Raw genomic sequence first — 19,810 nt, 5'->3', positions numbered from 1 at the left:
CTGATTCAGATGACTCGGTCCGACCAGGTTCAAGCGACCCGACCCGGTTTGACTCCTTCAATTGGACCGACCCAAATTCAACAAAAAAACCCAAATCTTCCATCTTATAACTCAACTCCAGTCTCTTATTCTGCCTCAACATTCTTGTGGGACATGTTTGGTATCGAAAAATTATTCTTTAAATAACACATCAAATTGGATAATTGATTCTGGAGCAATGGACCACATGACATGGGATGTCACAAAATTGTAAGATTTTGTTCCCACTAATTCCAGCCATGTGACCGTTGCTAACGGACATCAAGCTAAAATCTCTGGTTTTGGCTCTTCCAAATTACTGCATAATGTTTTACACAATATTCTTCTGTTACCTGACTTTAAATCCAATTTGTTATCAGTTGGTAAGATTACAAGAACTTTAAATTGCAATGTTATTTTCTCACCATCTACAGTCTTATTTCAGGATCGCATCACAGGGAAGACGATTGGTGAAGGTCGATTTGAGAATGGTCTTTATTACCTCCTCGATTCCCCCAACCAGTGTCTAGTCTCTACCAAACTTGTCAGTTCTGATTTTTTGATTCATCGGCGGTTTGGGCATCCGTCTGATCGAGTTTTAAATCAACTTTTTTGTGTAAACATAAACATTGGTTGTTGTGATGTCTGCCAATTCGCCAAACATACTAGATTACCATTTCATGTATTTTCTACCGCATCAAACAATATGTTTGATTTAATTCATTCCGATGTTTGGGGCCCTGCCCCCGTTACTTCTTATAATCACTTCCGTTACTTTGTCACCTTTATTGATGACCACTCTCGAACCACTTGGGTCTATTTATTAAAAGGCAAAAATGAAGTTTTTGCTTACTTTCAAATTTTTTTCCATTTTATTCAAAACCAGTATAATGCCACCATTAAAATTTTTCGATCTGATAATGACACTAAATATATAAATAAACAATTTTTGGATTTTTTTTCCACTAAGGGAATTTTGCACCAAACTACCTGCATTTATACTCCCGAGCAAAATGGAGTTTGTGAGAGGAAAAACCGCCACCTTCTTGAAGTCACCAGATCCTTGCTTTGTTAAAATAATGTCCCTCATGTTTTTTGGTCGGCTGCCCTCCTAACTGCCGCTTATCTCATTAATCGTCTGCCTAGCCCAAAACTCAAAAATCTCAGTCCTTTATAAATCCTCAAGGGCGGGAAAATAGAGCTAGGGCACATTAGAGTCTTTGGATGCACAGCCTTTGTTCATGTTAGACGTTCTCATAAAATGGATCCAAGCTCTGTCAAAACCGTGTTCTTAGGATACTCTTCTGGAAAAAAGGGGTATAAGTGTTATGACCCGTGCACACACAAGACCTATATCTCCAGGGATGTGACTTTTGATGAATATACACCTTATTTTACTGACTCTCACCCCACTCATGGGACTTCTACTTTATTATTTCCAGATAATCTTCCATTTGTTGACAGTTCAGTTCTCCCTCCTCCATCGACCGAGGAGCCAGCTTCCGCAGCCATTCCAGAGGCCAATTCTTCAGGGGGAGATAGACCGGTTGAAGAAGTCGCCCCACGAAGATCATCCAGGCATATCAGACCATCGGTCAGTCTAAGGGACTATGTGTCCCACAAGGTGACGTATCCCATCCAACACTTTATTAGCTATCACAGTGTATCCAATTCATACAGGACCTACCTAGATAAATTCATCTCTCATACTGAGCTCTCTTCCTTCTACGAAGCTAACACCGATCCTAACTGGTGTCAAGCTATGAAGGAGGAGCTTCAGGCTCTTGAAAAAAATGACACCTGGGAATTACTCTCTCTACCAAAAAATAAAAAACCAGTTGGGTGCAAATGGGTGTATAAAATTAAATATAAGCATGATGGAACGATTGAGCGATATAAGGCCAGGTTGGTAGCCAAAGGGTTTACCCAAACATATGGGGTGGACTATCAGGAAACTTTTGCCCCAGTAGCCAAAATAAGCATTGTTCGCATTTTATTATCCGTTGCTGTTAACTCAGAGCTTATTTCAAATGGATGTCAAAAACGCCTTTCTCCAAGGGTCCCTCGAAGAAGAAGTCTACATAACTTTGCCTCCAGGGTACAAGCCTACAGTTGATCAATCCTTAGTATGTAAATTGAAAAAGGCTATCTACGAATTGAAACAATCCTCGAGAGCATGGTATGCCAAGCTAAGCCACTTCCTCTTAACAATTAATTTTATTAAATGTGCTTTTGACTCTTCTATGTTTGTTAAACATACTCACACATGCACTGTTATTATCCTTGTATATGTTGATGACATCATCATAACAGGTAACAGTAATAATGAAATAGAAGAAGTCAAACGAAAACTAAAAAAGGAATTTGATATCAAGGACCTCAGACAGCTGTCTTACTTCCTTGGGATAGAGATAGCTAAATCTTTTAAAGGCCTATTTTTATTCCAAAGAAAGTATGTTCTGGATGTTTTAAAGGAAACAGGAAAAATAGGGTCTAAACCTATAGACACACCAATGGAGACTAAAACCAAACTCAATCTTGAAGATGGCGATCCTTTAGATAATATAGGACACTATCAGCACCTAGTAGGAAAACTAATTTATCTCACTGTCACTAGACCGGATATCACTTATGCAGTAAGTATGGTAAGCCAGTTTATGCATGCCCCCCGCACTAGTCACTTAGATGCCATCGATAAGATTCTTAGGTATCTTAAGGGCACACCCGGCCAAGGTATTTGAATGAAGAATAAAAATATGACTGATATAGTCGGTTTTTTTGGGCCGGAAGCTGTGACAGAAAGTCAACTTCTAGTTTTTATAACTTTGTAGGAGGCAATCTAGTGACGTGGAAAAGCAAAAATAAACTCAGAATCGCAAGATCCGGTCACGAGCGGTGAGCAATGGCATCAACAGCCAGCGAACTAATATGGATCAAGCAAGTCCTTGCAGATATGAGAATTAAATCCAAAGGACCAATGAAGATGTACTGCGACAATCAAGCAACAAGACATATTGCTTTAAACCCTGTCTTCCACGTACGCACCAAGCACATCGAAGTAGATTGTCACTTTCTAAGGAAAAAGGTTCAATCTGGAGAAATTGAAACTCCACTCGTCAGAAGCAATGAACAATTGGCATATATTCTCACGAAAGCACTGAACAAATCCAGCCATAAAAATCTTCTCAACAATATGGGATCGGTTAACCTGTTTGAACCCATCTTGAGGGGGAGTGTTGAAGAACAAAAGAAAAACACTGAAGAACATAAGCAAAATCCAGCAATCCAAAACCAACAGTCAAGGAGTGGGGGACAAGGCCTCAGCTTCTGTCATCACAGGCCAGAAAGCTGACATTAGGAGCATCCCTTCTTCCCTAAGGAAGAAAGGTCACTTCTACTAATCTCAGTATAGCAAGAATAACGTTGACATAAAGTTAGGACCTATAGATCATAGCAATAAGACCGTTAATCACTTATATTGCTCATCCTCAATCTTGTAAATCTCAGAATTCACAATTGATCATCATCACAGATTAATACCAACTACAGTTTTATTTTTTTCACACTCTTCTTGTCTTGTTATCCTTGTATCACTAGGCCAGAAACAAAGGCATTGGTGCCAGCTGGATATAAATTAGGAGGAATGAACTCGCATCATGTCAAATGAGATAAATGGCATTAGTTTCATAGGTGTTATAAGTTTGGCCAATTTTAGGAATTAAGGCACCTTCCTTTGGTAGAAAACATTACTCAAAAGGTTGGCATTTGTTCAATTTCCCTGCCACATTAAGTCTTAAACTACTATCCAACCAAGGGGCAAAGGGAGTAAGAACTCTCTAAACATGCATTGTTAAGGTGGAAGGTAATGACACAAAATAGAGATGGTACCTTGTAAAGCACTTTAAAAATTTTGTCAACTAGACTAAAATGATTCTTCATCTATTTTCATTTTTCTTAAAGATGAATTAGGTCACTTGCCTTAAAGCTTCCCCATTATTAAGAAGAAACTTGCTTGCTCTTTTTTGCTCAATGATCAATGGTTCTTCTGCCTAAATTCATCATTAGACATATCTGAATTATTTGGCAGATTTTCTGACCGACAGCTGATTGGTATATGATATTTGAATGGTATGATAATAAATCTTCAAGTGCTCACTTATTGATTGGCTTGGCTCTGCTCAATAAGAGGGCAAGGGCAATTCAATGAGCAAATTAAAGTCGCACAACAAATAAATTACACAATCATTTATCCCATCCGACAAACACAAACTTCTCGTGATGGCAATCAAGCAGTCGTCCATCGTCCACACAGGAAAAAAAGAAAAGAAAAGGGCAAAATGAGCTTAGTGGTCAACATGTCTTGATCATATCTGAAACTGACCTAACCCCTTTTGTGTTGGGACCATGAAATGTTTAGGCCTTAGCCTGCATGTGGGTATGAGCAAATCTTATACGGACACATATTATATCCAACCTATGCTATAAAAGTATGGGTTTTATGTGCCTATGTTAGGGGCATAGCTCGTGCCCCCTGGATGCATTTGCACATCTTCTTGACCCAGCCTTATATCATTGCATATGTGCTGCTCTCAATTCGATTGATTGATTTTATTAAGAGTCTGTTGGCTTGGCTCGCAAACTGTGTGAATGCAATCGATGCAAGGGAATTTCGATTCAGATAAATGGGCAACAAATTACTTCTTATTTGTTTTATTAATCGATAAAATTCAATTCTGAAACCTTAATGTCATAAAAACGATTCCAAATTGAGTATATTTATGAAAATTGTCAATAATCAATTTATGTAGACCTAATTTAACTCAAGTCAAATTTCAAATTCAAGCTTAACCAAAAAGAATCATGGATTACAGTAACTTGATGAAGTTTAGGATCAAGATCAAAGAAACATAGTTAACAAACATACTCAAACTTTAGAATCAAGATCAAATAAATATAGTTAACAAACATACTTAAATACAAATGTGAGTGAAAATATGACAGCTCGTAATTAAAGACTTCAGTCTTTATTAGTTGATCCACTTAATTAAGCCAATAAAATTGCAAAACTATTGCATGAGTAACACTGACCAAATTGGCGAGCATCTATTTATTGTTTCACTGATGTAATTGGTGAATAAGACTTATTCAGTGAAATTATCGATATCTGCATTTATATTTTTTCAGTTTGAGTATGTGATTTATAATGAATCATAATGGATATTATGATATGATGTAAGATAAATTATTCAAAAAGATGAAATTTTACTAAATTCTCATGCTTGTATTTATTTTAACTAATTATGATTAATTTTAAATCTTAACCAATTATGACAACCACATATATTATTAGTGCCCATCTTAATCTGAGCAAGATATCGAATTTGACACTCCTTGCTCTTATTTTGAATATAGAAAAATTAATTAAAACAAGACATATTTTTATATAGTTTTATACAAAGAGGGTCCAACTATGAGAATTAGTCAAGTTTAAAGAGAAAGTAATTATACACTTTAAACTTATTCCTCAGTTTAGCACATAATTTTTATTTTTTTAATTTAGTACTTTATTTTATTATTTAGATATAATTAAATTATCAACTAAAATTTATTAATATGACTATAACTTCAATAATATAAAAAAGATAGCTAATATTAAAGTTGCTACCTCACTTTCAGATACTTCAAAAACATTTATTTTCTTACTAACTTTGTTTGAAGAGTTAAAAACCAAAAGGTTTAAGAAAAAAAAAGGACGAAAAATAAATTAAATTGTTAGATTTTATTTTGAATCTAAATAAAGATAAATAAAATATTAAAAGAAAAATTTGTTGTTAGAATATATGTTTATATTATTTAAAGGACGTTGGTTTTTTTTTATGTGATGATTCTGCAACAGAATTGCCATCTTTTTTTTGTTATCATCGAAATTGTAGCTATATAAATTTTCATTGATAATTTCACTCGAGACTAATATTAAAAGAAATTTTAAAAAAATTTTAAAAATTAAAAATTATATATTAAATTTAAAAATAAGTGTAAAATACATTGTGATTAAGCCAAAAGAGTAGTAAAAGTTTTTGGCAACATAATAAAAATATCTATATTTTTTTTACTTTTATCAGTGTTAAATTTTTTTTTATTTCTACTGTATTAAAATATAAAAAAATATAATTTTTTAATTTTTTTCTAAAAATACAGTTTTTATTTTTTTTATTCTTTGGTTTTTTTTTGGGCGAAAAACAACTAAAAAATAATAAAAAATAACTGAAAAAAAAACATAATATAATTTTAGAAAATTAAAAATAATATTTTTAAAATAAAAATTTATACAATAAAAATAATATTTTTATTGATTTTAAGATTTTTCTGCAAAGCTTTCAAAGTTTTTGTTCAAGAATCGGGCGGCCCATGAATAATCTCATGTAAAGGTGCGCATGGGCCGATAGGCCCGCAACATAAAATGAGAAAACAAACAAGAAAAGGAAAAAACCAAAGAAAATGCAGATTGCTCGAGTACAATTACAAGAATAAAACAGAAACAAGAAGAAAAAGAGAGACAGAGAAATGGAATCGTGGAACTCACAGCAGGTTCTCGATCTCCTTATAATCTTCGTAGCTATGGCTCTGCTATCTGCATCTTCTTCTATTTGCGCTTCGGATCAGATGACGTAAGTAAATGAGCTTGTTATCTAATATGAAATCAAATCAATACGCAATTGAAGCTTTATATGGATAGATTTTAAAGTCAAGTTTTTTAGGGTTTTGAAACAGAAATGGAGGCGTAGGGCGTAGAGTGTTGCTCGGTTTCAAAGAAAAACCAAGAGGAAGTAACCTTACTTTTGATTGTTCTCCTTCCGGCGCTTGCGTTCCTTGCCTTTACTCTGAGAAGGTTTTCTCTTTTAATTTCCTTATTATTTTGCCTGTAATTATTGTTCATAGATTCAATTTCATTTGCTTCTGGTGTTGTGGATAAACTTTAGCATGTTTAGTGATCTGCATTGATTTAATCGATTTCAGTAATTTTTTTGCTTAATCAGAAAATTAGCTTAGCATAGTTGTTTAGGTTTAAACTATGAAACAATCTAAAGGTGCATTCATGTTGAGTTTGTGTTCACTGCGAAGGGTCTCTTGTTGGAGTGGCTAGTTGTTAAAGTTGATAGTTATTCAATATAGATATTTTACATGTCCAACTAATAAGTAAAAGAAAAAAAGAAAAAAAAAAGAAGATAAATTTCTTTATTGAAGCTGCTATCTACTGTGCGTGTTTATAATTAGAACTTAATAGTATTTAACAAGATGGCATTGCAGTCTAGAAAGATTGTCTCTTTCTTTCTTTTTTCTCTTTTGTTCTCTTTCTAGGACTTGTATTTTTTCCAATCAAGTTAATTTTTCTAAAACAGTGTTTCTCAACCCAAAACGGAATATGTATCTCTTGTATAATTTTGGGGATTCTATGTAGCCTCTAGTTTGCCATCTTCTTCTTTGTACTTAGTTGCAGTCTCTATTTTCATTTCTTTTGTAGAGTGATGAAAAATATCGTTGCAGTGAGACTGGCTATCGCATCCCTTTAAAATGTGTTGAAATTAAAGATAATGCAAAGGATGGAAATGAGAAGAAATCTCATAATAGTCGATCTGCTGTAGAGATCTCTCAGGAAATTGCAAAACCACAAGTAACATTGCATGACACTGTTTCAAATAAGGATAGAAGTTTACTGGATGATGGATCACAGGCATACATTACGTATAGAAGCTGTATACCTCCGGTTAGTGAAGAGAAGGTATCAGTATTTGGCTTTGAGGTATGTTGAATGATATATCTTACTCCTCTTTGTGCAATCTGATTACTATGAAAAGATTTTTATTATGTATTAGGATTGTATTCCAAATAAATAGATCACAAGTTGACCCGATATCCTTGAACCATTACAGTAAGGGTCAAATAATATGGTGATTTAAAAATTCTTTGTCAATCTATTTTGATGAATCTCACTATTGGCATTATAGCCCTAAGCCCTTCGATGCAACTGCAAAATATTATTTGCACCCAAAAGGTGATTTTTTTATCTTCATACTCCTTTTATCTTATAGCCAACCAATATTAAACTTCTCAATATTCATGTGTTCCTGGCGATTGAGGTTTGAAATTTTATAGAAACTCGATTTCAAGTGTTGATATTTCCATGTATCTGTGTATACTTGATGCTTACAGAGAGGCAACTTCCTTTAGTTGTACATTTTTTCTCAAGTTTTTGTTTTTTCTTCTATGTAACCAGGAGAGCCTAAATAATTGATCTTATTCATAGGTACTAGGAGAGCAAGATGAATTTCTCGCACTCTTAACAGTACTGTAAATTATTTCCTCGTCTCTGTCTGATCTGTTGTTAGAAGGCAGATTGCTTCTTTTTTCTTGCACTTAAAATGTAGTTGTGCATGTTTCTTCTTGGATGTTTCCAGCCATAATTGTGCATGTGTTCCTTGTTAGTCCTGTATCCCATATGATATAAATAAATATTCCTTGTTCTATGTTTACTGTATATCAGCAACAGACCAAGGAATACAGATGAATAGGTTCAAAATTTGAAGAAATCTATTAGCATCCTCTATCATCTAAATGACTTTCATGTTGTACTTGCTAGGGGCAAACATTGTCAAGAATAATGCTAACGCTCTGCAAATATTGTTAGATTTTCTTTATTATAATGAATTTGATGGCTAAATAGGAGTCTTGATGTTGGTGGTGAATTATGGTGGACAGGGGATTGTCTTCTGTTTGTTCCTCATAAGTGGTTCAGTTGTATACTTCCGAAGAAAGCAGACTGCTACCATGTCAGGAGTTGGAGGAGGAAGGATTCAAATGAGCTCCAGATTCTAACTCAGGCTTTCAAGTTTTGAGAGTTTCTTTATCCCAGGCTGTTTATTTAGTGATACAGATGTTTTGATGCTATAATAGATAGTTTATTGTCCATATTTGCAGCTTGTATGTCTTCTCTCTTCTACTAATTTTCGTAGTCTAGGGGCTAGTTCTTCTTTCTGTGATATGATTCTTTTCTGGATTTCCTCTATTAAACCATTTAAATATGGACAACGCACCCTATTGTTGTATTTTAGTTGGCAAGCAATGATAATTTCTGGTTTGCTCAGTCTTTCTTTGTGTTTTCAGTTTCAGTTAAATTTATTTCACTTCAAGTGGCCAATATCTCATTGGTCTATAAGCGTACACAAATGTTGAAATGCTTCTCGACCGTGAATGGATCAAACAGCTCCCAAGCATCCATTGCGCAGCGATTCTCCCATCACCTCCCCCATTAATTTTCGAGAATCCATTGTCAAATGTCCAACGCCAATCGTTGATAATGTTTACAGTGCCATTATAGATAGGGATCGTAATCATTTATTAAACTAATGGAGTTCAAGTTCAAAAAGTTCGGCTGATAAACTTGTCAATGAACTCATGAAATGAATGTAATATAATAAAAAAAACATATCTTGTTTAAATGAAATTGTAAATTTTGTTAAATATATTATAAGATATTTTATTTTTAAAAATTGTTTTAATATTTAATTTATAGTCGATAAGCTTGTTTAAGCTCGTAAAACTTGAAAAATTTAGTGGACATTACGGTAGATATAGATTAATTGCAGCAAACTTGGGAATTAATTATTGCCATCTCCAATGTCACAAAATGATAAAGCAGAATAATGCTCAGAAAATGAGAAAATGAAAATTCAATTTAGTCAGAATAAGTGCTGAACGAAACGTCTCGCAAAAAGACCAAATTCTCACCCAAACAACGGTGCTAGCAAATTTTGAGTCACTTCTCACCATGTTCTAGTTACTCATTTTCACCATTTTTGCCTGTGATTCTGATTATTAATTAAAAGAAAAGAGCAAACATACAATTTGCTCACCAAAAAAAACCCTGCTCTCTACCTTGAAATTATAAAATTACAGAACAAGATATACCATGTTATTACTGCTTTCCTCTTTCTGAAAATATACAAGACATATGGCCATTGGTGCCTCCTGTCAATTTTCCTATCGAGCTACCCGACTCGAGCAATCAACAAAGCAGCAGCAGCAGGACAAACTCCAAACAAAGAATGACGTTGTCGATCAACCTCACTTAAACAACAAAAACTCCTCTTCAAGACACATCTACAGTGATACAGCAGCAAACCAAGATTACATACAAACAACAGGTAGAAATAAGGAAATTATAAAAAATAATCTGGGGTCTTGCGTGTGGTGTCAGGCTCAATTTGCCGAGGTGCAGGATCAAATTGAAGGAAATTCTGATCCATGTTTTCCCCAATCTCTAGTATTGCAGCCATATTTCCACAACGATAGCAATAGTTTGGAGCACTAAACACAGTAACCACATTCTTTTCCTGAAAAGTGATCATTGGCAATCAATAAGACTACATATTTTATATATATGGATCTTGTCTCTAAAAGAACAGAAATTCAAGTCATGTTCGTGTCTGGGGTTATCATTTACCTGACACCAATTGTACCCTTCCATAACAAGCTGGTGAGCCCGTGAAATCAGAGTCAGCCCGTTTGTATGGTTGAACTGGGCAGCTATATCCTGTCCAAATGTATAGCCAGCACCACGAGGAGATATACCCCACCCGCATCGATCATCAGGATCAGACCACAAGAGATCACACATAGGTCCTTCATGCGGAACCTAATTGTACAGAGAAAAAGACAGATGTAATCATTTTCAGAGAAGTACAAATAATGAAAGATATCTAGAAGTTAGAGAGATAAAACAAAGCAGACAAATGCTGTAATGGCACACACATATATGCATACAAATGAAGGGGAGGCTTTAAGAATTAAACTACAGTGAGCTGAAATATAACAAAGGCTAAACTTCATTCACGCCATGTTTCAAATTGGTAAGTAGGTATAAGTTTAGATATATTAGTACATTTCAATAGCTTGTCATTCCATGGAATCTTTCAAAATACAGCTCCACTAGAACCTGGGGTTGATCTAAAATGTGAAAAGAAATAAAGAGCTGATATGCCAACTTCCTTTGTTTGATGACTCTAGCACAGCCATGATAGACAAATACTTGAATTTATGATATAGATCATCTCAGAAATAAGAACATGACAAGCAGTTTTCCTTACCTCTTGTATACGGTCCAAAGCTCGAATATTATCTAATGTATCCAAAGATGGAGAAAGTCCACCATGCAAACAGAAGATCTACAAGACAAATTCTGGCAGTTAGAAACCATCATTTAGTTGAATAAAGCAAAATATTCTGCAATTTTATAAATCCAACCTGACTCTCAATGAGCGCTGTAAGAGGTAGATAATCAAAAAGGTCAGTGAAATACTTCCACACATTGGCATTTCCATATTTTCTCAAGCACTCGTCATAAAATCCATACCTGAACAAGGAATTAAAATCAAAACCATATCAATTACAGTTCAAATCATTAGAAGTCATGCATGGTCACGCATGCACAAGATGGAGGCTCACAGAGAAACCACATAAATATATAGATGTAACTATCTGTTCATCTACATATAAATATTTTTATTTTTTTCAGTTTGGTTTTTCCTGTAGGAGGTTATAAATCAAAAGACATCTAATAACACTTCTTCTTATAGAAGTTATCAGTAACAGGCATCCAACTACCACAACTTGCAAAGATAATCACCAAATTGGCCTAGAATATTTTTCCTGTGCTTTTTGCTGGATGCCATGTGGGTGAGCGATGTATATATACCTATTAACTTATCTAAGGATGGAAGAGAACAGCCGATTACAAGTGTTGACATCACTTAGATGATATTTGATATTTGGCTAGCAGGTCACACAATATCATCAAAGGATAAAATTTAGAATCTGAATCGCAGCAATATTTTCCTACCCTACAAACATATCATTCATTATTATCAGTTACCTATACAATTACATGATATATCTCTCTCTCTCTTTCTTTTTCTTGTAAACAGAAGATTGCTTTACATAAATTTTCTGTGGTATTTGGCTTCAAACGTAATTTGGGTAGAGCTACGGATCAAAGATTGCCCCTCTACAATGATAAGATTTCTGAGACACCCACCTGATCTCTATTTAATCACATAGAAACATATTATCACTGCAGAAGCAAAATGACACAAAGGAACCAGCCCTAGATACCCCACCAACCTACCAACAAAGAGTTGTCTGACAGTATTAACTCACAAAGCCAGAAATATGGCAATTCTACTCAGGCGCCATTTGTCATTATAAAAAAGAAGCACCACTATATGTGGCATTGAAAAGGCAATATCTATTAATCTCCAGTAATATCACTTAATGTTCCTCTATCGTTCGCATGATTGCAGCAAGTAGTAAGCCAATCAACAAACTTATTCATAAAATTAAGAAGCCTGCTGCTCCTAAAGAGGAGAAAGGATCACAATTTCAAATGGTTAAGTATAACAATCAATCTTCATTTTTATATAAGAAAAACATAAACTTACACTTGCGTGATCTGCCTGCTCTCATGGTTTCCTCTAAGTATAGTAATTCTATCTCTATAACGAACTTTCAAGGCCACTAAGAGTGTAACAGTCTCCACTGAATAGTATCCCCGATCTGCATTCATGTAACTTAGCACACGTTACAAAAATGCTTGAAAACAAATTCAATCTAAATGTAGAAAGCTAACACAAGTCCGACATGATTTTGAAATACATACAAAAATCATCCAGCTTAAATTAAACTCAATACTATACAATCATCATTCAAAATAAAATATCAACCTGAAAAAGAATAAAAATAAAAAGCCAACAGATGAATTAAATATTAATAAATACCTAAATAATTTCAAAATCCTAATTCAATTTCCAAAGTCAATCTTCATACAAATTAAGAACGCTACAATCAAAATACTAAAGAAAGAAAAATGGAAGAAACGAGGAAACAGACCTACATAATCTCCCATAAAGAGATAATTAGTATCAGGTGCATTCCCTCCTATCCTAAAAAGCTCAATCAGATCATAAAACTGTCCGTGAATATCGCCACAAACAGTCACCGGACATTTCACCGGTTGCACGTTCCATTCCTCTACTAGAATCGCTCTCGCTTGATCGCATAGCGTCTTTACCTCCGCTTCCGGTAACGGTTTGCACTCCATCAAGTGCTCGATCTGACGGTCCAGATCCCCATGCGATGGCATCTTTTTCAAATATCGATCGTACGGTCTTTATTTTATTTTTTTAAGAAAACTCGAATTCGAATCACTAAAAAAAAAAAAAGATAAATCAGATACTTTGTTGAAAAGATTCCACCACTATATTCACGATCTGTGAATGAAAATATGGAATCGTTTTGAAGATCTGTCTATCATTCCTCCCTTCTAAAACTCTCTCTCCCTCTATATTTTCCTATCCTGTGTGTTCTGTTGATCTCTGTGAAATGAGGATTTTCTTTTTGAAATAAAAATTTTGTGTTTATGTGATTATTGGAAAAGGCGAGAATTAAAAATAATGAATAAATAAAAATTGAAAGAACATAGAGGAAGGATGTGAAATGCAATTCAAATGCAAATGAAATTGAGGATTTTGGAATTTTCTTTTTTTCTTATCAAAGGATTTGTTAATTCGGTTTTCTCTCTTTTTTCTTTTTTTAAATCTCCGTCAATTTTGTAAGGAACGAAGTTTCTTTTATTTATTCTTATTCTTTTTCTGTCTCCGGTGGCTCCGCCGAGTCAAAATGATATATCAAAAGACACGTGTCAGTCTTGTGTTTAACACTTCAACGGGCTGATATGCGTAAATTAGCAAGCGCCATGCCTTCTTTTTTAAAGGAAAATAATAATAATAAATTCCTTTTCTATTTTTTCTTTTCGTTACGGTCTTTTTCTTTTTTTTTTTAAAGATATGATCTTATAAAATTGGAAGTGTCACGAACTGATCCTACAAATTCTTTTGAGGTAAAGATATATATAATTACTTCAATTTCTAACTAAAACATAATTAAACTTTTAAATTTTAAAACAGTTCAAATAAAATTAAAATATCAAAACAGTTGTATTTCTCAAAAAATCTATGCCTCCAGTAAAATGTCTGAATTAGAAAAAATAAAATTTATTTTCTTTAAATCTAAAATTGATTGGAGTTCATATAATTATAATATAAAATTAATTTAAAGAATATAATTATTATATATTTTAAAATTTTAAATAATAATTAAATTATTTTAAAATTTAATTATACCTTAAATAAATGGTGGAAGATCTTTCTTTCTTTCTTACTATTTACCAAAAAAAAAAAATTATATAAAAATTAAATATATCTAATTTAAATTTTTCAATAAATAATTTTTTAAATTTATATTCAATGATCAAATATATTTATTTACAATTTTGATAAAGAGTTTATTAAATTTGTATCCAATAATAAAAAATATTTAATGTAAATTTTTAAATAAAAAATAATATTGAATTTAAATTTAATTAAAATATAAAAATTAAACATATTATTTATTACATTAATTTACTTATATAATACATAATGACGCGCTATACAAGAATATAGTTAGTAACTTAAAACGTAAAGTAATTTATCTAAAAATAATAAGTATTAAATATGTTAAATTTTAATTTCTTAAGAATTAAATAAATTAAATTAGTCTATAATTTTTTTGTTAATTAAATCTGAATTTTAAATTCTATCAACCACATTTTACATAACACATCATTATGAATTGTATCAATAAATTAATAAAATAAATATTATTTTTAAATTAATTATATTTAATTTTTATAGACAAATTTATAAAATTATTTACTAAAAAATTTAAATTAATTATTTAATCATTCCACATAAATTTAAAGGACAAGTTGATTCCTTTGTAAAGGAAAATGTGGATGAATGGAGTTCCTATGAAAAAACAGAACATGGCAAAATAAATAATAAAAAAAAGAAAAAGAAAAAGAAATGGCCAAGGCTGAAGCACCATCAGTTATACAATTATTGTCGGTGTTTATGTTAAATAAAAATGCTTCGAAGAAAAGCATAAAAAGAAAATAAAGAGTAAAGTTAAATAATTTAAATTTATAAAAAGATAAAATAAGAAAAACTTATTTAAAGTTTTTTATCAAATGGACGTTTTTTTTTTTTTAACGGTACAGTGAAACGGACTAGTAGAAATGATCTTTGAAGAGGACATTAACGTAATTTTCGTTATAATTCGAATAGTTTAACTTACTCAGAATCTTGTTAATGAAGGTTTAAATCATGAGTATTTAAAAAAATGTTTAAATCATGAGATTAAACTCTAAAAGATAAATACATATAATTTTTGAGTATTCGTATATTGTGCATGTATTTGATGTAATATTAGGAGCCAATGGTTGTTGTTTATATACGTGTGGTTGTTGAAATTCTATAGTCTTACTAATTCTCTCCTCTCTCAACAGATGATAAATCTGAACATCCTTTATCAATTATTCACCCTTAATATTATTATTATTATTATTATTTTCATTTGCCGTCAGCTTTTTCTTCTGAATGAGTCCAATTAGCACCGTCAACGATACTAATGAACATGTCTCGAGAAAATAATTACAATTCAATTTTTTTATTTATGAAATAGTGGACTGACCGTAAATTACATAACATTCTACATGTGACCTCATTCTCTTCAAGCTTTTAGAAAGGACCCCTTGATGCAGTAAAACATATAAATCAGGTAACCAAAAAGTTATGCTTGACGCTAGCCCAAGATGGCCGAACAGTATAAATAGACTAAAAGCGGGAAGAATATAAAAGAAAATATTAAAATTCTCTAAATATTATTCTATTTCATATTTAGAACTCGTAACTGTATGAACTAAATAATAGCACTGTATAAGTTCATTACAAGATTGATCTTACAAGGAATTGTATAACATATATTATAAAGATCAACTATCATATAAAATACTAAAAAGAAATCCGAACACTCTAAACTAATATTTTAAAAATGATTTTAGAGTTTATATACAAAATTAAATAAATCAAAAAATAAATATGCAACTGAAATTATTAATGTAACCTATATAATAAAATAGCATTTAATCTAATTTATTCTTAGTAATTTTTTTATTTTTCTTAAATCTAAATCTAATAAATTAGATGGTGATGTATCTTTTTTCAAAATCACTCAAGCTAATGATGCAACCTAGGTTTCTTATACCAACATAGATTAAAGTAAAGATGATGTTTCTAATATTTTTAATCTAAATATTTTCATAATAAATATTACTATTAAATTGATACGATGGTCAACCAATAGTAATAGATAAAACTAATACATGTATAAAAGTAAATAAATTATTTATTAAACTCATAATATATAAGGTTTATACATAAATAAAAAGTCAAACTAAACACTTACGGTATTTAGCCTGACATATTTAATATAATGTAATTGTAATTAAATATAAAGACATAAAATATATAAAACGGAAGATTAAAACTCTCTCAAAATCCATAAGTTCTTCAAAGAATAAAAAAGATTGATCATCACTCTTCACGTTCTAAAAAACTTCTCTGATTCTTGAAAGAATAATGTCAATACTAACTAAATGTTGTTAAAGATCTATTGTAGAGAATTTGTAAAGAGAATAATCGTAGATCCATCCTCCCTCTTGTTTAATTAACCTTTACTTTTTTTATAGAAATTTAATTTTTAGAATCCTTCTCTCAACATAACACTACTATAGTTAGCATCTTTATTATCCTAAATAAAATAGAGAATTTAAAAGATAACTATCCTTAATTACATCATAACTAATTAATTTTTCCTTCATGGGTCTTGAGAAATTTGATTGGGCCTATAATTTTGGTAGTCCACGTAGCTTTATTCTAAACCTTTTACAGCTGTAGTCTAATTAAAACACATTCATACATTTTCTGCTATTATCATTTAAAATTAGATAAGAAAGCTAAAGTGAAGTAAAAAACACATGTTATTACATATTATGTATATAAAACATATCAATAAATTACTAAAGTACTTTAATTATATATATAAACTAAGATATTTAATTACAATTAAAGAAGGTAGAGTATGTATTTAGTGAAAATAGTTTTTAAGCTTTTAAATTTTATTTATTTAATTTTTTTAGCTTTAGTTTTATTATCTTAAAATTTATATTTATTTTTTTACTTTTAATTCTTAATTAAAGTAAGAATAAAAATTTAAGAAGTTAATAAAAACAGATAAAGATTTTTAATCTAGAAAATATAAAAGTAAAAATTTTCATAGAACAAAATACTAATTTAAGGACTCAATAGCATAAAAGTGAAGATTTCAAAAGTTTAATTATGGGTTTGACGCTCTTAGTCTTTTTAAATAATTAAAAAAGAGCTGGCATTAAAGAGTCTCTAGGCCTAAAACAAGCCCAACCTAATAAAAACACATTGGACTAATGTCTAATTCGATTCTAACCCTTAAGGGATTGAAATTAAAGCCTAGGAGATTGGGGTTCTCTTCCAGTGGAACAAACCTCAGCCTAGGGTACTTAATAGCAATACGAATTAGAGACAAATCTTTAGAAAGTGAAGTTCAGTTCTTTTGATCCATACTATCAAATTGAATTAGACCGTCAGGCATAATGAAAATGATTTGATTATGTAAGTCTTTATAAAGGTGCATTATGTGTGAGATACGTGATAACTTCTGGTGGTGGCCACCAAATTAGCAGGAAAAACTGAAATCAAAGAGGTCTATTGTAATAATCTTTTTTTATTTTGTTGCTTTTTAATAAACCAATCGAAAATAAATGTAAAATAATTACACCGTAAATTATTTTCAAAAATTATATAGTATTTTTTAAAATTTTATATATTTTTGAAAAGTTTTCTTTTTGATTTATATTATATCTAAGTTCATTTTTGGGCTCTTTTGTGGGCTTTCTTTTCTGGTTGGTGGCGGACCGGTTGATGAATGTTGGGCTTTTATTCTCGACATTAAACTGGTCAAAATTGCTTTACTTTTGCTGTCGAAGGGAAAATAATGTCGTGGACTTGAGTTTTAAATCTTTTTTACATTTGAATGATCAGATAATATTCAATCAATTGAAATATGGAAATTGTGAATATAGTTTTCTTTATTAAAACAATTGTGAAAAATTTATTGATGCTGGAGCTTATAAAATCTAAATTCTTTTAGTTAATACTAAGGTAAGACAAAAATAATTTGATCAATATAAAGCAATATGGGCTTAGATTATGTGGTTTAATGAGCCTTTATGTGAGGTCCAAATAGTTCGAAAAAAAATAAAATTTTAGAATTTTTTAAGATAAAATTGAATTGAATCTTAGAGCTTTACAAAGCTGGACGGATAAAATTATATCGTAATATAAAAATATATGTCTTGAACTATTATGATTCTCCATGATGCTTTGCTTCGGAAAATTGAGTATAATAAAACGTTGCATTATGAAATGGACCAATGGAAATTTTAAAGAAATCTTTTTGTTTTTGTTTAATATTCTTTAACTATCAGTTTTAATTAACTTTAAAACTTATGGGTAAAATTTAAATTAAATATAACAAAAATAAAAATTAATAGAATTATCTATTATATACTTCTCTTTAATAATTACATGATAGAATTATATGTACGTGCTTATCTTCAATAGAAATGAATATTGTGAAACTATGATATACACTTTGTTTGAAATTTTAGATTTATTATATTTAGGCGAGTGAATTCATAATTTTATTAGTCTAAAATTATTTGATTTATTAGGTCTTTTGACATTTCGATTGTAAGCTTAGGATTAATTGATTAAATTTAGAAATGAATATAGTACGATATAATAAGATATAAAATCTTATCAAAATAATTTTCAATGTAATTTAGTATCGAGACAGTCAAATGATTAACGAATAATTGTCTCAGTTCAAAATTTTTAAATTTCATACATAGCTTACAAATATATAATATATCCTAATGCAATAATGCAATGAAAAAAGAGAAAAAAGATAAGTGTGTAATTTTAATTAATTAGCTTCGATTGATATTCGGCTTACATTAATATGGATGTCTTTTACTTGTTAGTTTAAACTGTGGATCTATTTTCTTGTCCATTTTGGTAATTGGCCAAATTCTCAAACTTTAGGTCCAGTCTCTGCTCCACAATCCAATCAAAAACAAAAACCCAGAGAGAAAAAGATAAAGGGGTAGGCAAATAGAAAAGAAAAGAAAAGAAAAGAAAAGAAAAGAAGAGAGAGCTTCTTTTATTTTTTCACTTTGAAAAGAATAAACAGGCCATGCTCTATGATGCATATGTTGTTGCCCTATTCTCTCTCTCTCTTTCCTTTTGTTAATTTTGATTGCCACGAGACTAGAAGAATCTCATGCATTTGAATGGACCAAAGACCAAAACAGTTCACCAAGAGAATCCCGTGAAAAAGACTAACACAAGATGCTACCACCTTTAATTGGTGGATTCGCTTTAGTTTTTGGAACTCATGTTGCCTTTTCTTAAACAAAAAAAAGAAAAGAAGAAGAAAATTAAACTCAAAATTAAAAGAAGAAAAGAAGAAAGTAAGAAAGAAAGATGCAAGGAATTAAAGAAGATAAAGATTGGGTACATGTCCTTTCCCTCCACTTATGCATGGCTGCTGCTGGAATGTAACATTATTGATTTTGGGCTGTACGTTCAGTGCCCCTTCTCATGGGGTATATTTCTTATTCCGGTCGTCAATTCATATATCAACAGAAGCCAAAAAGAAAAAAAGAAAGAAAAGAAAAGAAAAGCATAACTAACATCTTGTA

At 31.2% G+C, this 19,810-nt stretch overlaps 2 protein-coding genes across 3 annotated transcripts; one reads left to right on the top strand and one right to left on the bottom strand.

Annotated features, from left to right (window-relative positions):
- Positions 1-6,497: 6,497 nt before the first annotated feature.
- On the top strand, positions 6,498-9,160 carry LOC8270353. Of its 2 annotated transcripts, none has more exons than XM_048374769.1 (4): positions 6,498-6,686; positions 6,790-6,907; positions 7,541-7,819; positions 8,741-8,873. In XM_048374769.1, the coding sequence occupies exons 1-4, from the start codon at positions 6,583-6,585 to the stop codon at positions 8,747-8,749; spliced, it is 510 nt and encodes a 169-aa protein (XP_048230726.1). In that variant the 5' UTR covers positions 6,498-6,582; the 3' UTR covers positions 8,750-8,873. The 2 variants fall into 2 exon arrangements, with proteins under 2 accessions (XP_048230726.1, XP_015575249.1); XM_015719763.3 differs by having other exon boundaries at positions 6,501-6,686; positions 8,776-9,160.
- A 760-nt stretch (positions 9,161-9,920) lies between these two features.
- Positions 9,921-13,670, bottom strand: LOC8270352 (serine/threonine-protein phosphatase PP2A catalytic subunit). The gene is made up of 6 exons (XM_048374762.1): positions 12,961-13,670; positions 12,513-12,627; positions 11,320-11,428; positions 11,163-11,240; positions 10,520-10,711; positions 9,921-10,409 (listed from the first exon to the last, which is right to left on the bottom strand). Exons 1-6 carry the CDS (start codon positions 13,211-13,213, stop codon positions 10,236-10,238), a joined length of 921 nt encoding a protein of 306 aa, XP_048230719.1. The 5' UTR covers positions 13,214-13,670; the 3' UTR covers positions 9,921-10,235.
- Positions 13,671-19,810: the final 6,140 nt, after the last annotated feature.

The sequence above is a fragment of the Ricinus communis genome, chromosome 1, assembly GCF_019578655.1.
Source record: "Ricinus communis isolate WT05 ecotype wild-type chromosome 1, ASM1957865v1, whole genome shotgun sequence".
Lineage (NCBI taxonomy): Eukaryota > Viridiplantae > Streptophyta > Magnoliopsida > Malpighiales > Euphorbiaceae > Ricinus > Ricinus communis.
Note: the sequence above shows the minus strand (reverse complement) of the source record. Positions and strands in the feature narration are given on the sequence as shown.